Source organism: Ailuropoda melanoleuca, chromosome 8, assembly GCF_002007445.2.
Source record: "Ailuropoda melanoleuca isolate Jingjing chromosome 8, ASM200744v2, whole genome shotgun sequence".
In the NCBI taxonomy this organism is placed as follows: Eukaryota; Metazoa; Chordata; class Mammalia; order Carnivora; family Ursidae; genus Ailuropoda; species Ailuropoda melanoleuca.
This window is the reverse complement of record NC_048225.1, coordinates 52,293,287-52,310,003: the sequence shown is the minus strand read 5'-3', so window position 1 is coordinate 52,310,003 and position 16,717 is coordinate 52,293,287. Positions and strand designations below refer to the sequence as shown.

General features: G+C 58.3%; 1 protein-coding gene across 11 annotated transcripts; it reads left to right on the top strand.

The window, feature by feature from the left end:
• The first annotated feature begins 354 nt into the window (after positions 1 to 354).
• On the top strand, positions 355 to 15,121 carry TSKU (tsukushi, small leucine rich proteoglycan). Of its 11 annotated transcripts, none has more exons than XM_034666295.1 (3): positions 541 to 1,118; positions 10,996 to 11,255; positions 11,575 to 15,119. In XM_034666295.1, the coding sequence occupies exons 2-3, from the start codon at positions 11,180 to 11,182 to the stop codon at positions 12,657 to 12,659; spliced, it is 1,161 nt and encodes a 386-aa protein (XP_034522186.1). In that variant the 5' UTR covers positions 541 to 1,118; positions 10,996 to 11,179; the 3' UTR covers positions 12,660 to 15,119. The 11 variants fall into 11 exon arrangements, with proteins under 11 accessions (XP_034522193.1, XP_034522186.1, XP_034522192.1 ...); XM_034666299.1 differs by lacking the exon at positions 541 to 1,118 and adding an exon at positions 1,334 to 1,540; XM_034666297.1 differs by lacking the exon at positions 541 to 1,118 and adding an exon at positions 4,323 to 4,479.
• Positions 15,122 to 16,717: the final 1,596 nt, after the last annotated feature.

The window sequence follows — 16,717 nt, the reverse complement described above, 5'->3', positions numbered from 1 at the left end:
TTACCAACGTCCCCCACCCTCTCTCTCTGACTCGCGCGCGCGGGCGCGCGCGCACACACACACACACACACACACACGCACACGCACGCACTCTCGCGACCTCCAGATGTTCCCGACCGTGCGGCCATCTGCTGAGGTTGCTCAGGCGCTCTGGGGGAGGGGGCAGGGATCCCGGTTGCAGGAAGCTGGGAGCGAGGCCGACTGGAGTGGGCGAGAGCTGCGTGCGCACTTTTGAGACGCTCCCTAGGGTGGAACCCGGGCAAGGCTAGGGCTTCGCAGGCGGGTGGGGGGAAGGGCGGGCGCGCGCCGGGAAAGCCGGCACTTTGGCGACACTCCCTAGGTCGTTGGGCGGCGGGCCAGGGNTCCGGAGCCCCCGACCTCAACCTCGCGGCCCCATCCGGCGGGCGGGCGGGCGGCGCTGGACCCTGGGGGCGGTCCCCGGGCCCCTCAACTTTTCCTGGATCCAGGGCGTCGGCAGCGGCTGCGGGGCGCCCGGGGCTCGGCCGGGGTAGGGAACCCGTACCAAGGGGAGAGGGCTTCCAGGAGACAAAGGCTCTGGGCGCGGGCCGGGGGCCGGCGCCTCTGGGGTCTTTGTGCGGACACGTGCATCACGCGTTTGTGGGTCTTTGTAGATTTGGATCCAGGGACGTGCATCTGCCCGCGCCTTTGTGTGTCCTTGGCTTTGTGTGGCTGTTTCGTGCCTGTGTCCACGGTTTGTGGGCCCGCGTTTGGTTGTGGGTGTGGGTGGGCTCATCGTCGTGTGTCCGCGTACGTGGTCTGTGCCTGTCGACGTGTCTGGGTTGGATGTCCGTGGAGTGTGTGCGCGCCGAGAGCCAGACACCGCCCCAACTCCTCGCTCCCCTGCTGTCCACCCGGGCCCCCGACTTGACTTCAAACTTTTCTCCTGGTCCCTCCGGCAACAGCCCCCGTCCCCCTCCTGCTGCAGCCGGGGCGGGGGCGCTGGCAGCCCTCCCCTCCTTCACCTCCTGGGGTCCTTAGAGCCGCGAGGGGATGGAATAGGATGGGGGGGGGTGATCAGCCGCCCTAGGGGAGTAGCCCAGGCCAGGGCTGGGCGGAGCGTGCCGGACACCCCAGCCGACCCAGCTGGGAGAAGAGAGGTAAGCGGCCTGTCCTGGGCTCCGGCGGGGGGGGGGGGGGGGGGGGGGGGNCCGCGCTTCTCAGAGGGAGTGTATGTGACCGAGAGAGACGTGTCTGCTTGGCGAGAGGCCGGCCCCAGCCGCCGGCTCCGCTTTGAGATCCGCTCTCTGCTGGCGTCCCGCCCCCGGGGGGGTGGGGGGAGCAGCCCTCCGATCCAGTAGGTGAGGAGGCGACGGCTTCTGGGATCCCGGCACTTACTGGTTCCCAGTGGGACGCCACGGGCCCACAGTCCGGCTCTGAGCGAGCTGCTAAGCCAGTCGGAGTCGCAGTCACCCTGCTCTGGTTGGGGGCGAGAGAACTCCCTCTGGGTGCCGAGCGCGCAGTCGGGATTACCCGCGCTGCGGGATTCGGCCTGAGAGCCGTGCCGCCCACACTTGAGAAGGTGACTCAGGAACTTCTCCGATCCTTCCTCCCTGCCTGCTCTACCCTTCAGATAAGTCCAGACTTGCGGAGCCTTAGGTCTGACCCGAGAGGGAGCGCTGAGGGGTGGGAGCCTGCTGGGCCTTTGATCCTGAGTCGAAGAGATAGCCCTAACACCTTCCCTTCCCTGCCCCCTCACCGCCCCCCAACCCTGGCCCAGCCTTTAACCTAGAGTTTTGGGGATGCTGCAGATGTGAAGGAGGGCCACGAGCCACTCACCTGGGAAGAAGGCAACCGTGGGCACTTTCCTTTCCGGGCCTCAGTTTCCCTTCTGGAAAGGAAGGTGTGGACAACTTCTCCCCTCCCTTTCTGTTGTGACTGACTGGTTGAGACCCCAGAACCTGGAAACACTTTGATGTTTAACACACACCTCCATTCTGTCTTGAGCAGTTCCCAGGCAGTAATTTGCTGTATTGAATGGGGAGAGGTGGCTTTGAAGTTAGGGAGGGATGAAGTGAGGTGGGCCTGGAGCCCCTGCAGCCCGGGAAAGGAAGGCTGGAATGCAGCTGTGGGGGGAGGCCAGGGGACTGTGCCAGGGAAGCAGGAAGTGTCTAGCACAGAGGTGTATTCTGATAACAGCACAGAGGTGGTCAGCCTTGTGGACTATAAGATGTAAGGTGTGTGGTGGGGTGGGGTGGGGTGGGGATTGGAATTCCGCTGGGAGGGAGAGGAGGGGCCAAATATGAGGACCTTGAATGCCAGGCGGAAGAGCTGGGATTTGAATCTCCAGGTGGTGGAAAGCTGCTGGAGCATTTAAACTGGCATATCAGGGTGGGACTGGTAATTCCAAGAAAACTTCTTCTGGCTTGTGGGCAGTGCTGGAGACTGGGAGACCACTCTGCAGGCACAGTTAGAGTGAAGAACCTAGATTTTACTCCCGCTCCATGGCTTCCTAGCTCTGTGAGCTTAGGCAAGTAACTTTACCTCGGCTTCTGTCTCCTCATCCTTCAGATGTGAGCAGCAGTAATTCCTGTCTCACTGATCCATTGTGAATGCCAAATAGGATGATGCGTTACCTGTGCTAACGAAATGGGACGAGTTTGTGCTGTGCCTTACAGTGTTGGATTGCACTGTCAATGGAGGCAGAGACAGCTTCACCTGTGGTCCTCAACCTGATTTCACCACCTGGCAAAGCCCAGAGTCTCCTGCAAGCTTGGGCCAGTTTCATCCTCACCAAGCAGGAGGAAGCTTTCTGTCCAAGACATTTTATTCATCTGGTTTATCCCCTTTCGTGTGGCCAGGCCCCACACAGGAGATGAGGAGGACACCGATCCAAAGATGGTCACAGACCACGAAGTGTATCATAGTTTGACATGAGCAGCCCAGGGGCCAGGGGAGCCTAGGGCGACAGTGCATGGTAAACAAAGAAAAGAAAGGCAGCTCTGCCATCTTCTCATCTTTGTCAGAAGAACAGCCTGTGCAAAGGCGTGGGGCCCTAGAAGCAAGCCAGGCTTCTAGTCTGGCAAGCTGTCTTTGTGGGATGGGTTTCAAGTGGGAGCAATGGTGAGGTCCCAGTCTTCTGTTGGGATTGTACTGTGGCGCCCAGTAAGGCTGACAGTTGGAGGCAGGGGGCCAGGAACAACGCTGTTGTAGCGGTCCAGGCCAGGAGGCCGCCAGAGCCGAACCGGGGCAGGGCGAGGTCACTGCCCGGCTTGCGGGGTGAGAGAGGCGAAGACGGTGACCCAGGGATAGCCGCCAATTCTCATTCTGTCCTCCTGGTGCACAGATGACACACCTGCTTCAGCCTGCTTTGGCTTCTGCAACTTTGCCAAACCCCCTTCCCAATTCCCTGATAGATCCTGGTCAGCGTTCGTAGCGCAGACAGGGCCCTGGATGGTGCACCAGGAGAGAATCCAAGGCTCCAGATGCATTTCGGATTCTTTAAACTCTGCCCCTGCCTCACCTTCAGATCCCCTGAAAGCAGTCATGAGGGGGCAGGAACCCACATGCAATGAGCAACATTGCACGCCAGGCCCGGGACTGTGTCTTCATTTTACCTTGTGTAATCATCCCAGTGACCTGCTGGGAGCAATACCAAAATTCTCACCACACTACAGAGGAAGGCTCGGACTCGGGTGAGGGCACACGCAAGCCTCGCAGCAGGAGAGGCTCTCGGGTTGGAGTCCGGTCCACCTGGCTGCAAAACCCATCCCCTCGCCCCAGACTGCCTCCCCGTGAGTCCACACAGGCTGCCTTCCAGCGAAGGCAACTTGGCAAGCTTCAGGAAGAAGACGTGCTGGACGGAGGAAATAGTCTTGGGAGCCTTGTCCATTTCCCTATAGATCATCCTCCTCGGGCAAGGTCGCTGGGCCCAACTGTGCCAGGGATAATGTCATAGAGGAGGCCAGGCACTGGCTGTCAGAGGACCTGGAGCCTGAGTCCAGCCCCTGTCCTCACTGGCTGTGTGATTCTGGGCAGAGCACCAAACCCCTCCGGGTCTCTTCACGGAGCTGTAAGAGAGACACAGTGCCAGCCACCCTGTGATCCTGCAGGGTGACTGAACGGATCATAGTGGAGGCGGCGGAAAGGTTAAGTGCAGTGCTTTGGTGCAGTGGTAGTATTCTGCATGCCTGGTGCCTCTCCCTGTGTTACCCACTCTGCCAGCTCCAGTGCTCAGCCCAAGGACATACACATCGATGCGACTCCAGCCCTGTTCGCAGGACAGACAGGGAAACGTAATCACAGTCCAGCACGATCAGCTCTAGCCGTCGCCCACACAGGCCCATTTGTAAGTTGAGTCCCAGTGGTATAAGGAGGGATTTGGAGCTCAGATGTCTGGGTTTGAGACCTGGTTCCTCTATGACCCAGCTGAAGACTATCAGTCTCGTCTGCAGAAATAGGGACAGTGATCCCCATGGTCAAGGACTGTGATGAGGTAGAAACAAGATGGCGGCATAGAAGGTGCGGGGTGAGCTGACGTGTTGGTACAGATGTGTGGCATTAGCGATTCTGTAGGGAGAGTCAGCCCTCAAGGCCCTGAAATTCTTTCTGCCTTACGTTTCCAGAGCTGACGTGGGGGGGGGGCAGGACGTTCGTGGAATTTCCACCTGGGGATTTCGCTGGCATCGGCCTGAGTGAGCTGATGGCAGAGAGAACAGGGCGGGAGGCAGCTCAGCACTGAGCGGCCTGTCTCAGGTGGGTGCTGGAGCCCTGGTCCAGCCCAAGGCTCAGCCTCCCACCCACCTTCTGCCTGTGCCAGCGACTCCCTCTTGCAGTTGTGGTGAGGAGCTGGCAGATCTTTGGCCCCGAAATGCTGCGGTAGGGCACCAGGGGTAGGCACCTGGGGCCAGGAAGGCCTAAGCAGAACCCTGAGCTCTAGGTCGGCCTCAGAGAAGGAGGGAGTTTGGGGCCTGGCCAGCCAACCAGCACGCTGCCCAGAGAATGTTAGTATAAGCAGTCACAGACCTGCCGGGGGCTTGGCACCGTGCTGGGTCCTTGGGGGGGGGGGACATAAAGAAGAATGACACGGCCATTGCCTTCTGGAAGCTTAATGACTCATCGCCGTCATCAACTGCCACACATGGAGCACTTAGCATGTGGCAGACATTGAGCTGAGTGTTTCACGCGCTATCCCATAATGCTTTGACCAACCCCTTGTCATCGCCCCTATCGAGGACACCGAGACCCAACAAGGTTGGCACTTGCTAAGGTGTGCAGGCCTGGGGCTGGCCTTCCACCTGGGTCTGAGTGCTGCAGCTAATCCTGAATTGCTGGCCTGCTCCTTCAGCCGAGTGTCCACCATGGCCTCCCGGCCTGGCTCTGACCCCAGCGGGCAGAAGGGATGAACAGGTGAGGAAGGCAGGGTCACGGCCCAAGCCGCTCACACCTGAAGTCAGGAGACAGGCAGGTAAATCACAGGAGAGAATGCAGTCCGTATGCACCTGAAGGAGGCACGTGGACGGCGTGAGAGGCCCAGGGTGGGAGCCGCAGCTCTGGGGCCCGAGTGGACAGAACAGGCTCTGTTCCTCGGCCAGGGCCACGGCAGGCCAGGTGGATGCGGGCACCGCAGTCAGGCGTGGGGACCCGGGTCTTGGGCCCTGCTCTGCCGTTTCCTTGTTGTCACTACCCCCTCTGGGCCTCAGTTTCCCATGATCTCTGGGGACCTTCCAGTTCCCCACCCTGAATTCTCCGAGTTTGAGGAGGTGCGAGCAAGGGCCAAGAGTTGTTCAGAGCTCCTCACCGTAGGTTCAGGTCAAGATGGGGGCTCAGCTGGGGGAGGGAGGACCGTGGGGACAGCGTGCCTCTGTGGCAGGGTGAACTTGATGTCTGTAGGTAAAAGGAGAGGTTGGGAGGGCTTTGAGAAGGGGAGTGATGTGGCCACAGCTGTCCTGGGGGCTGTCTGAGCAGGCCCTCGCTGGGAAGGAGAGCTGCCTCGAGTCTGTTAGTAAATAACCATGTGGCTCTTGCTTCTGACCTCTCAGGGCCATCAGCCAACTTTCCTTAGAGTCACAGTCACCAAGGAATAACTCCTGGTCCCAGCCCAGAGGACCTTATGCTATGTGCCCCTAACCCAGGGTGGGTAGTTTCTAAGCCCTCGTGTTCTGTAGGCTGGCTGACCAGGGTCTTTTATCTGCAGGGTGGGGTTTGGAGAAGAAGTGCTACATCTTGGGCCAAAGATCCCTTTCCTCCCTTCCTTAGATGGTGGTCACCTGTCTGCCTCTCCCTTTCTCCCCAGGGTGGATCACAGGTCCCAGAGGGAGGCAGAGTCCGTACCGTTACACAGATGGGGAAACCGAGGCTCAGAGAGAAAACTGTGAAGGTCACACAGATGAATGCTGGGCACTAGAATCTGGTTCTTCTGGGTCCAAGTCAGGTGTTAGCAATCTTGTTCTGACTTGCTCTCCTGTCCCACTGCTGGTCTGTAAGCCTTGTGAGGACGGGGGCCTTGTCCCGCCACCCCCACCCAACATACACCTCCCATGGCCTCGCACGGTGCCCTGCACTCGGTAGAGATTTAGTGAATGCTTCTGGTACGTGTTGACGTCCTGAGACACTGGAGCTGCACAGTCTGGGCTAAACCTCTCTCTCACCGCGAAGCCGGAGGAGCTGAGGCTCAAAGAGGAGAGGGGACTCGTCCACAGGTGTGAGCAGGCCAGGCTGGGGCTCCTGACTGTCCCCCAGGGTCAGTCTTGTCACCATGTACAGTCGTCCTGTTGCCTCCCGTTCACCCCCAGAGAGTGGTGAAGGGGATGGGGGAGGGCCCCTGGGGGACTCCTGCCCCACAGCGGGGGAGAGGCACAAGCACTCATCAATCGCACGTCTGCCAAGTCCTGGCGCTGTGGTCTCTGGTCCTCACAACGACCCCTTGAGGAAGGTGGTGTTGTCTTCATTTTAGGTGAGGAAACGGCTGAGAGAGAGGAAGTCACTTCCCGAAGTTGCCAGGATCATAGCTCTTTCAGAGCCGAACTGATCAGAGGGAATGGATCCCAGAATGACATCTGGAGGGCTACCCCTGACCGGTGGCAGAGGCCTCCTAGAGCACCATGTCAGGAAAAGCTCTGGGGCGCTGTGCAGTTTCCCCAGGAAGGGGCGCTGTGATTGAGCAAAGACCTCCACAGCGGATATGGCTATAGGTCTGATCAAAAGGCGTTCTTTCCATCATGTGGCCTCCACCCCCCGGGGCCTCATTTCTCCACGGGAAGATTCAGCTTCCCAGTCTCATCTTCACACCCACCATCTTCTCTAAGGCCGATGGGGCCAGCATCACCATCCCAGATTCATAGTCTAGGGAACTGGTCCGGAGAGGTAAAGTGACTCGCCTGGTTCACACTGCCAGTTAGCACCCAAGGTTTCTGGTGGTTTCCATCAAGGGGAACTCAACATTACTCATCCCTTCTCAGATCCAGCAGCCCTGTGGAGAAACAGTGTACCTTCTGGGAAAGAACTGCTCCCCCAGGGGATGCCCATAAGAGCTTTGACATGTTCCATATGTGTAAGCTAAAGGAAGGAGGAAGAGAGATGGGTCAGGCCTGCCTGCTGGCCTCCACCCACCTGCTCCCTGTCTGTGGGGGAAGGCAGGGTAACCCACACTGCAGTCTTCCCATGTACTAGGCAGCCTGCCAGGGGCCTCACTGCCACCATTCTATTTCGTTTCCACTACAGTCCTGTGAGCTGGCTATTCACATCTCCATTTTCCAGATGGGGAGACTAAGGCTCAGAGATTGTGGCTAGCCAAGATCGGAGAAAGCAGAGATGGCCATGGTCTTTTAGGAAGCTCTGTGAGTATGTTTGTCAGTGTGTTTTATATATATTTCTCCTGTAAGAGGAAATAGGGGGAGAAAAGAAGATTAAGACATGTTTAAATCGCTCAAAGTTGTACCATCTAAAGAAAAACTACTGTTATGTGGATATATTTTCTTCTAGACTTTCCAAAATTAGGATTTGGGTTGGTTGTATGTGGGGTTTTTTTAATGCATAGTTATAATTTTCCTAGACATGCAATTTATCCTTATGATACCTAACATTATGGCATCAGCCCCCTCTATGAGGCTGCCGACTTTTCTGAGCATGATTTTTATGGACTCCGTAAGACCCCCAGGAGACTTCAACGGCCATCCTGAGCGGGCTGGGAAGCCCTAGTGTGGAATCAGGAGACCAGAGCCTGAACATGGGCCACCACCCCCTCACTAGGGGCCGTGGACAAGTCACTGCACGATGGGTCACAGACTCCACATCACTCCAGTGCCTGGTGGCATGCCCTGCTCTGTGGCCCTCGTGCCATCCAAACAGCAAAGGCCTTTTGTGAACTCTAAAGAGCCGCACCCCTGGCCAGAATATTCCTTATCTTCCCTCAGTCTCCCCCTGAGAAAGTTCTGCCTTCCCCTTGGCTCCTGGACCTTTTGCTAAGGGCTTGGAGCCACAGTGCCAGGCCCTAGTATCTCCGAGACACTCACACAAAGGCACCCCTCCTGATGTCACCCCAGAGGGGATCTCCTCTGGCCAGGACAGGGACACCGGCCCACACCTCAAGAAGTTGTAAGGCACCTCGGGGGTTCCTCCTTCCTCTTTTTTTTTTTTTAAAGATTTTATTTATTTATTTGACAGAGATAGAGATAGCCAGCGAGAGAGGGAACACAAGCAGGGGGAGTGGGAGAGGAAGAAGCAGGCTCATAGTGGAGGAGCCTGATGTGGGGCTCGATCCCATAACGCCGGGATCACACCCTGAGCCGAAGGCAGACGCTTAACCGCTGTGCCACCCAGGCGCCCCCCTCCTTCCTCTTGACTGCGTGGGACACCCCGGAGAGGGCTCTGGGCTCTGCCACGAGCTCACGAAAGCCCCGGAGCCACTGAGTATTAAAAACCGCGGCGCGCACGTCTTCACAGCCGCCAGCGGCAAGCAGAGCCTGGCCTGAGCTCTCTGGCCGTGTCGCTCTTCCTTTCCCAGCGAAGTACAGAAGCGCACGTTGCGCTTGGGCCGAACCAGGTCGGAGGTTACCAAGGCCTGGGTTCAGTTCTCATCGTCCCCTTCCTCTAAAATGGACCCAAGACTGCTGACTGCCTGGCGTGACTGCAGATGTGGGGGAGAATGTGCGTCCAGCACTGGCCGTCGTGGGGACCGGCTCGGACTGTCCCCGTCAGCATTTGCCACTGGGAATGTCCAGGCCTGGCCCAGAACAGGGGCCCCGGCAGAGGTGGCCGCTGTGCAGGGCTGGGCGCAGACCTTGTCCAGGGCGCTCGGGGAGCACCCACAGCGCTGTTATGCGGGTGGGCCTCGGTCTGTGCTCCCGCTCCCTTTACATCAGCTGTCCTGTCTCCAGTGGCCTGGTGATGACCACCTTGCGTTCGTGCCCGGCTCTTCACAGTTTGCATTGCACTTTGGTGGGAGTTGAATCGCCTCGTGTGAAGAGGGCAGGGCAGGAGTGACCGCCTTGCGGTACAGAGGACAGGCGGGGCCTGGGGAGGCCGGTAAGAGGCCCCTGCTCTGGAGGAGAGGGTTTGGACTGTGTTCGGGCTGCCGGTTACATAAGCAGGAGCTCACGAGGGGCCATCTGGCATTTAATAGGCACGTTGTGTAATCACCTTTGGGAGCCAAAGGGTAACCTCGGGGCCTTTGTGTGTGTGTGTGTGTTTGTTTAAACCCCAGGAAGGGTGCGTATGGGCAGATCGGCAGGGCCGGGAAGGTGGGGCTCTGAGTGGTAATGAACCTCTGTGGTGAGAAGCTCACCTCGCAGAACAAAGGGGGCCTGGAGCAACTCAATATTTTCCTTTTGGTTCCAGACATTGGAACACTCTGTCCTGCCTCAGTTGGGACCAAGCCCAGGATGCACCTGGGCTGGGTTTAATCCTCAAATTGGACTCTACAAAAGAAAGGGGTGGGAGAGGAGAGGCCCACAAGGAGGGGGGCGGAGAGAAGAGCCCCACTTCTCGCTGACCCTGCGCAGAGCCGGGGTGCGGATCAGATGGCTGCCCCTTTAAAGTTTCATGTAGGGCTAGTAACGCTATCCTGCTGTTCCCTCCCCACCCACCCCTCCCTGAGGGCCAGTGGGAGGGATGGGTGTGGGGGAAGACTGGGCGGGGGGGGCAGGGCAGGGCCACCCCAGATGAAGAGACCTGCTGGGGTGAGGCTGAGTGCCTTCTGTCTCCCTGCAGAGTGGCCGCTGTGTGGCAGGAGGGAGGTAACCACAGACCATGCTGTGAGAGGCTTCACAACTCAACCCTCTCTCATCCCCCTGCAAGCCCCTCCCTCAGCACCTCTGTCCACAGAGCTGCCATGGGTGTGAACTCAGGCTATGGGTGGGTGTGAGGAATGAATGCGACAACATACGTGGAGTGCCCGGCATCGCTGGCAGCTACTGTTAAAATTGTACAGGGAGGGAACCTGAGGCCAGGGAGGGAAGTGGCTTGTGTTATAGCATGTGTCAGTGGGAAAAGCCCCTCTTGGGCCTCTCTCCACTGGCCACCTCCCCAGTCCTGCTGGAGGAAGCAGATGAAAAGAGGGGAATTGGGATTGAGCAGGCCTGGGTTCTAATCCTGCCCTGCTTTTCCTAGTTTGGGAAAAAACCCTGTTCCTCTCTGAGCCTCTAGTTCTTCATCTGTATAATGAAGGAACCAGCCCAGCCGCCTGCCCTTGGTCAAAGGAAGGGCCAACAGGGCATAATAGCTGTATCAGCTGTGGGTAGGGACAGGGCAAGGGAGAAGGGGCTTGGGATAGGTGTCCCCAGAACCCATCTGAAAGTCTAGGCACAGGGTCCCCAGTTGGAATAAGGATCCTGCCTCTGGAGAACAGGCCAGGGAGTGGACTCAGGACTAGGGACTCAGCTGTTGTTACCCACGAAAGGGGTAGGGTGGGAACAGTCACTGCAGGCCCCCCCTTGCAGGGAAAGGCTTCAGTCTCGGGGATGGAGGTTGGGTCTCAGATGTGGCTCAGCCACTGCCACACCACGACAGTGCGTCATGCTTCCTCTGTACTCCATCCAGGTCCTTCCCCCCGTACATGTGGCCGTGCATATAGCTCTCTGAACCTTCCACATCTCAGTTCCCTCTTCATGAAGTGGCCACGGAATAGCACCTTGACTTTCTGCCATTGTGAGGGTTAAGTGGGACCACGCCGGGAGGCGGGTAGTGCAGCGCCCAGCACCCAGCACTTGCTCAGCAGAGACGGATGGAGCACCGGAGGCTGTCAGAGCTGGAGAGGGCAGCCAAAGACCCATCCAGTCCAGGAGGGTTCCAGCAGGGTGGTAAGCAGGCCTGGAAGGTTCCAAGTGCCCACCCTTACATCAGCCAGAGCATGCCTGCCTTTACGTGCTCATCTTTTTTTTAGAAAGTGTTCCTCTGCTCCGCTGATATGGCCTAACCCCTTCACCATACAGATGGAGAGACTCAGGCCAGAGAGGAGCGGGGACCAGGGTGTTCGGGGGAGCAGCCTGGGAGGACAGGACTGGTGGTGGCAACGTTCAGCTATGCCTAGATACACCGGCTCGAGGCTTCTGTGCTAGGGTGAGAACCATCTGGTATGGGGTACCCTCTGCCGTCCCTCACCTGTGGCTCTCTTTCCAGCCCCCACCATGCCGTGGCCCCTGCTGCTGCCCCCGCTGCTGTTGCTGCTGGCTGCGAGCGGGGCCCAGACGACCCGGCCATGCTTCCCCGGATGCCAGTGCGAGGTGGAGACCTTTGGCCTCTTCGACAGCTTCAGCCTGACCCGCGTGGATTGCAGTGGCCTGGGCCCCCACATTGTGCCCGTGCCCATCCCTCTGGACACGGCCCACTTGGACCTGTCCTCCAACCGGCTAGAGACCGTGAACGAGTCGGTGCTGGCCGGGCCGGGCTACACCACGCTGGCTGGTCTGGATCTCAGCCACAACCTGCTCACCAGCATCCCGCCCACCGCCTTCTCCCGCCTTCGCTACCTGGAGTCGCTTGACATCAGCCACAATGGCTTGGCGGCTCTGCCGGCGGAAAGCTTCACCAGCTCACCCCTGAGCGACGTGAATCTCAGCCACAACCGGCTCCGGGAGGTCTCGGTGTCCGCCTTCTCCACCCACAGTCAGGCCCCAGCGCTGCACGTGGACCTCTCCCACAACCTGCTCCACCGCCTGGTGCCCCAGCCTGCGGGGACCGGCCTGCCCGCGCCCGCCATCCAGAGCCTGAACCTGGCCTGGAACCGGCTGCGCGCCGTACCCGACCTCCGGGACCTGCCCCTGCGTTACCTGAGCCTGGATGGGAACCCGCTGGCCGCCGTTGGCCCGGGCGCCTTCAGGGGGCTGGCGGGCCTCACGCACCTGTCACTGGGCAGCCTGCAAGGTCTCCCCCAGCTGGCGCCCTACGGCTTCCGCGAGCTGCAGAGCTTACAGGTCTTGGACCTGTCGGGCAACCCCAAGCTCAAGTGGGCAGGAGCCGAGGTGTTCTCAGGCCTGGGCGCCCTGCAGGAGCTGGACCTGTCGGGCACGGGCCTGCTGCCTCTGCCCGACACGCTGCCCCTCCAGCTGCCGGCGCTGCAGAGCGTCCGCGCGGGCCAGGGGCTGTGGTGCCGGCGGCTGGTGCGGGGGGGCGCCTACCCTCGGCAGCCTGGCTCCAGCCCCAAGGTGGCCCTGCACTGCGTGGACACCCGGGACTCGGCTGCTAAGGGCCCCGACACTTTGTGACAAATGGCGTAGCCTGGGACCACAGAACGGACTGCTGCCCTGGGCTCCCTTGGGGCCTGGGTAACTTATATTTTCACGTGCCAATGCCAGGGGGCACCCTGCGGGCGTCTGTGGCAGCATCCTCGGAAGAGAGCTGAGGACCTGGGGAGAGGCTTTGGAGCAGGAACAAAGTCTTGCCCCTTTGTGTCGTCCCCCAAACCATAAGTAGAAGGTCTTCGATGCCAAACCAGACAGCAGTCCCCTGCTGTCCTTCCCCACTTGTCCCCGAAGTGCCTTCCCTCAGGCCTGGGCCAGCCTGACCCGTGACAGGAGGAGGGTGGAAGGGAGCCACTGCTGCCGGGCGGAGGTCAGGCCACAGATGAGCATCCCCCTGGGCCCGCGGTCCAGTCACTCAGGGGCACGGGCTGCCTTTCCGAGGTAGCCCCCTCTTTGCTCTGGGCACATGAGGCCCACCTCATCCTTTTCTTTTCCTCTGGAACCCTGGGTAGGACCTTAATCATGGAAGGAGCTGGAGAAAAAGTCAAGTGCACCCCCTCATGAGACAGACGGGGCAACTGAGGTCTAGAGAAGGAAAATGGCTACTCTGAGGCACCACGGCGGAGGCGTAACCAGCCCAGCACCCTGCCTCCCAGTGAGGCCCTTTGCACTTTTCTGTCATCTCTAAATCATGCTCTTTGTCCCCTTCCTGGGCTCCCCCATCCTGCCATTTGTGCACTTTCCCTGTCATTCCCAGGACAAGCAAGGGCCTCGGAGGTGAGACTCTGGGCCCCGGAACCAGCTGTGTGGCCCAGGTTAAGTCAGTTCACCGCCAAGCCTCTGAAGCTTATCCCAGCCCTACCAGTTTCCCACTCTGGCATGGGGTCCCCCAGCATCAAGACTGGAAATTCATCCATTGACCCCTGAGGTGTACTGCAAGGAGTTGAGGTAGGCCTGGAAACCCCAAGGGGCCTCCTGGATGCCGCCCCCACTGGCCCTGAGCCCCACAGCCTGTCTCCCCCATCCGTCAGGAGGCAGGTACCCCCATCAGAGTTTATGCTGCACCCCAGACGGCATCTCAGCTTCCCAGCCCTGGGCACTTTCCTTAGTCTTTGTTTTATAAAAGTTGTTGCTTTTGTAACGGACTGTCACTTCAACCACCCCACCCCCCACCCCTGCCGGCAGGGGATGGAAACCTGTCATTTGTAAAAGAAGAAAAACATTGCATTTGTTCACTTTTGTAATACTGTGTCCTGGGGATGCGCTGAGGGGGGAGGTGTTGGGTGGAAGCCTAGGTGTTTGTGGCCCATTTGGCCTCAGGGGGCTGGTCCCACAGAGATGCCCACAGGACAATGAGAACTCTGTCCTCCCCCACCAGCCCCACCCTACACCTAACTGGTCCTTGATTGAATAAACACTATAAAGAGTCCCTCTTTCCATCCTTCCACCGGCATTCACTCCACGGCCTAGCCCTGGGCAGCCTGTTCTCCCAGAAAAGCCCAGGAGGCTCACGGGATCTGGACGGTGAGCTGACATGAGGGAGGCAGTTACTCAGGAGTGGCTGCTCCTTTCGCTGTAGCTGGTACCCTGTCTGGCCTTCTCTCCCCTGTCCCTGCTGCCCCAGCTCTGGGAACACATCAGGCCCTGGCACAGCTGTGCCTTTGCTCAGGCTGTTCCTCCGTTGCCTTGCCCTTCTGCCACCTCTGCCGCTCCACTCTTCCCCATTCTAATAGACCTGCTTCCTCCCTCACTTTCTCAGAAGGTTTCCCTAGGGTCCCCCCTCCCCTCCCTCCTGAGCTCCAGCAGTACCTGGTTCCTGCTTGGCATTTTGGCTGCTGCCTACCCTAACTCCCGTTTGCATACTTCCAGTCCCGGGAACTGGTTTCCAGCTCATCTGAATGCCTGTGCTGTCTCCAAGTTGTCGTCCTAACTGGCAAAGGTCCGCGGGAACATCCATCACCATCATCACCAACAATGACAAGGTTTTTTCTGCTATCTGCTCTGTGCCGGGGGACTCATGTTCTCGGAGTGTGAGTGGGAAGGACACACAGAAGATACTTGGCCGTAAGAGCTGCACAGGGAGCTGTGAGAGCCCTGTGGTGGGGCTAGGAAAGCTTCCTGGAGGAGGTGGGTCCACAGAGCTGAAGACAAGGGGACCTGGACAGAGGGGGATGACACCTAGGAGGAGGGGGGTCATGGGTGAACAATGGCACAGAACCTAGAACATTCAGGCTACAGGTGTGGCTGGGAAGCTTGCCCATCATGTCACTTACCACCCCTCCCTTGGACTTCATGAGCAGGCGGCAAGCACCCATCAGTCAACATGGAAGTAGGTATCAGGGTGAGACCCCAGCACTCGCAGTCCTCAGACTGGTTCTCCATCCCTCCCTCATCCCCTGGGACAAGAGAGCCTTCAAATGCAGGGGCAGGGGACGGGTCCTAGAGACTTTAACCCGGTGAGGCTGGGCCCTCCCAAAGTCCTCCTTGAAGGGGACGGGTGCGGGGGGACATGGAATGTAGGTGTCTTTGAAAATGGTAAATAATTAAATAAATAAATAATACATACATACATACATACATACATACATACATACATAAGGGGACAAAGCGGTGCTGAAGGCAGGGTGGGGAGGCCAGGCCTGCAGAAGACGTGAGTTTTGGGGCAGGCCACCTCTGCCTTCGGCTGCAGCTTCACATCCGCAAAACCTCCACAGGCGAGGACGGGACCGTCACACTGTGCATCCCGTGCAGCCCTGGCCTCCTGCAGACAGAGAAGCCCCGCGGGCCAGCGGCCCTCCGGAGGCTCCCAGCCCGCAGCGCCACCATGTGGCCGCACATGGCCAGACACCCCCGGTGCGAGGGTTTGCGAAGCAAGGCCCGGGGCCCCTGGAGGCTAAGGGGAACCTGCGCAGTTTGCCCGGCCAGCACCTCCACCCCCTAACCACACCAACTTCATGCTGTTACAGTCATCCCTCCTGGGATCCTGAAGCTGAGAATGAGGACGTTAGAACCATATAGAATTATAAAGATGAGTGCAGAGGTCCCGTTTTAGAGTTCACAGAAAAGGATTAATTAAAATCTTGGGTCCATCATGAACCAGTCGTGTGACTTTGGCTACATCGCTTTACCGCTCCGAGCCTGGAGAAGGGGGATGAAAATATCTCCCTCCACGGGACTGTATGAGTAAATGAAGTAACATTTGTAAAGAATCAAGCATAGTGCCCGACACAAAATAAACACTCCATAAATGCTTGTTCCTGGCTTCATCGAACCACAGAATTAGGAAATAGATTACAGAATCAGGGAGTCTTAGACTCATGTTTTGATAACTGATGCAGGACTGAAGAATGTCATAAAGGTTTCCGATTGTAGAGTTGCAGAACGACACTCTAATCCACAGATCTTTGCTCTGGGTGCCGAACACAGAACAGGCCTTCAGCCCACGTCAGTTGAGGTTCAGGGTTGGGCAGACAAGTGAGGCACAATGTGTCATCACGGCCCAGGCTGGCTCCCACACATCTCCCTCCATTTCACTAACAATACAGCTGCCCCTTACTTGACACATGTTCCTTGGACTAATACCATTTCCTCCTCACCGCAACTGCCCCAGCTAATATTGTCACCATACCGGTGAGGATACCAGCCTGGGCCTGGCTTCGTCTGACCGATGGTGAGTCATTCTTGCGTGTCCTACTTCAGTGGCTGGGCCAGCTGTGCAGATCCCACACATCAGAGTGGGCAGAGGTGCTCTGAGAAACCCAAAAAACACTGGGATTCCATCTATTTTTCTGTTGAAAATAAATCAGGGAAGTTATGCAATTCTAAATACCTTCAATCAGACCATTGGTTCTATATCATAGAGCATGAAAAGCCAAAGATCAAAGCCAAAGTCCTCCCCCGCCCCCCATGACCCTATTTCACAAATGCGGAGACTAAGGCCCAGAGAAGAGCAGCCCAAGGTCGCATGACAGGTGACCAGGATTCTGTGCTTCAGAGCCTGTTACGTAATTTGTGGGACCCAGTGTAAAATGACAATACAGAGACTCATTCAAAATTACTGAGAATTTCCAGATGGCAAGAGC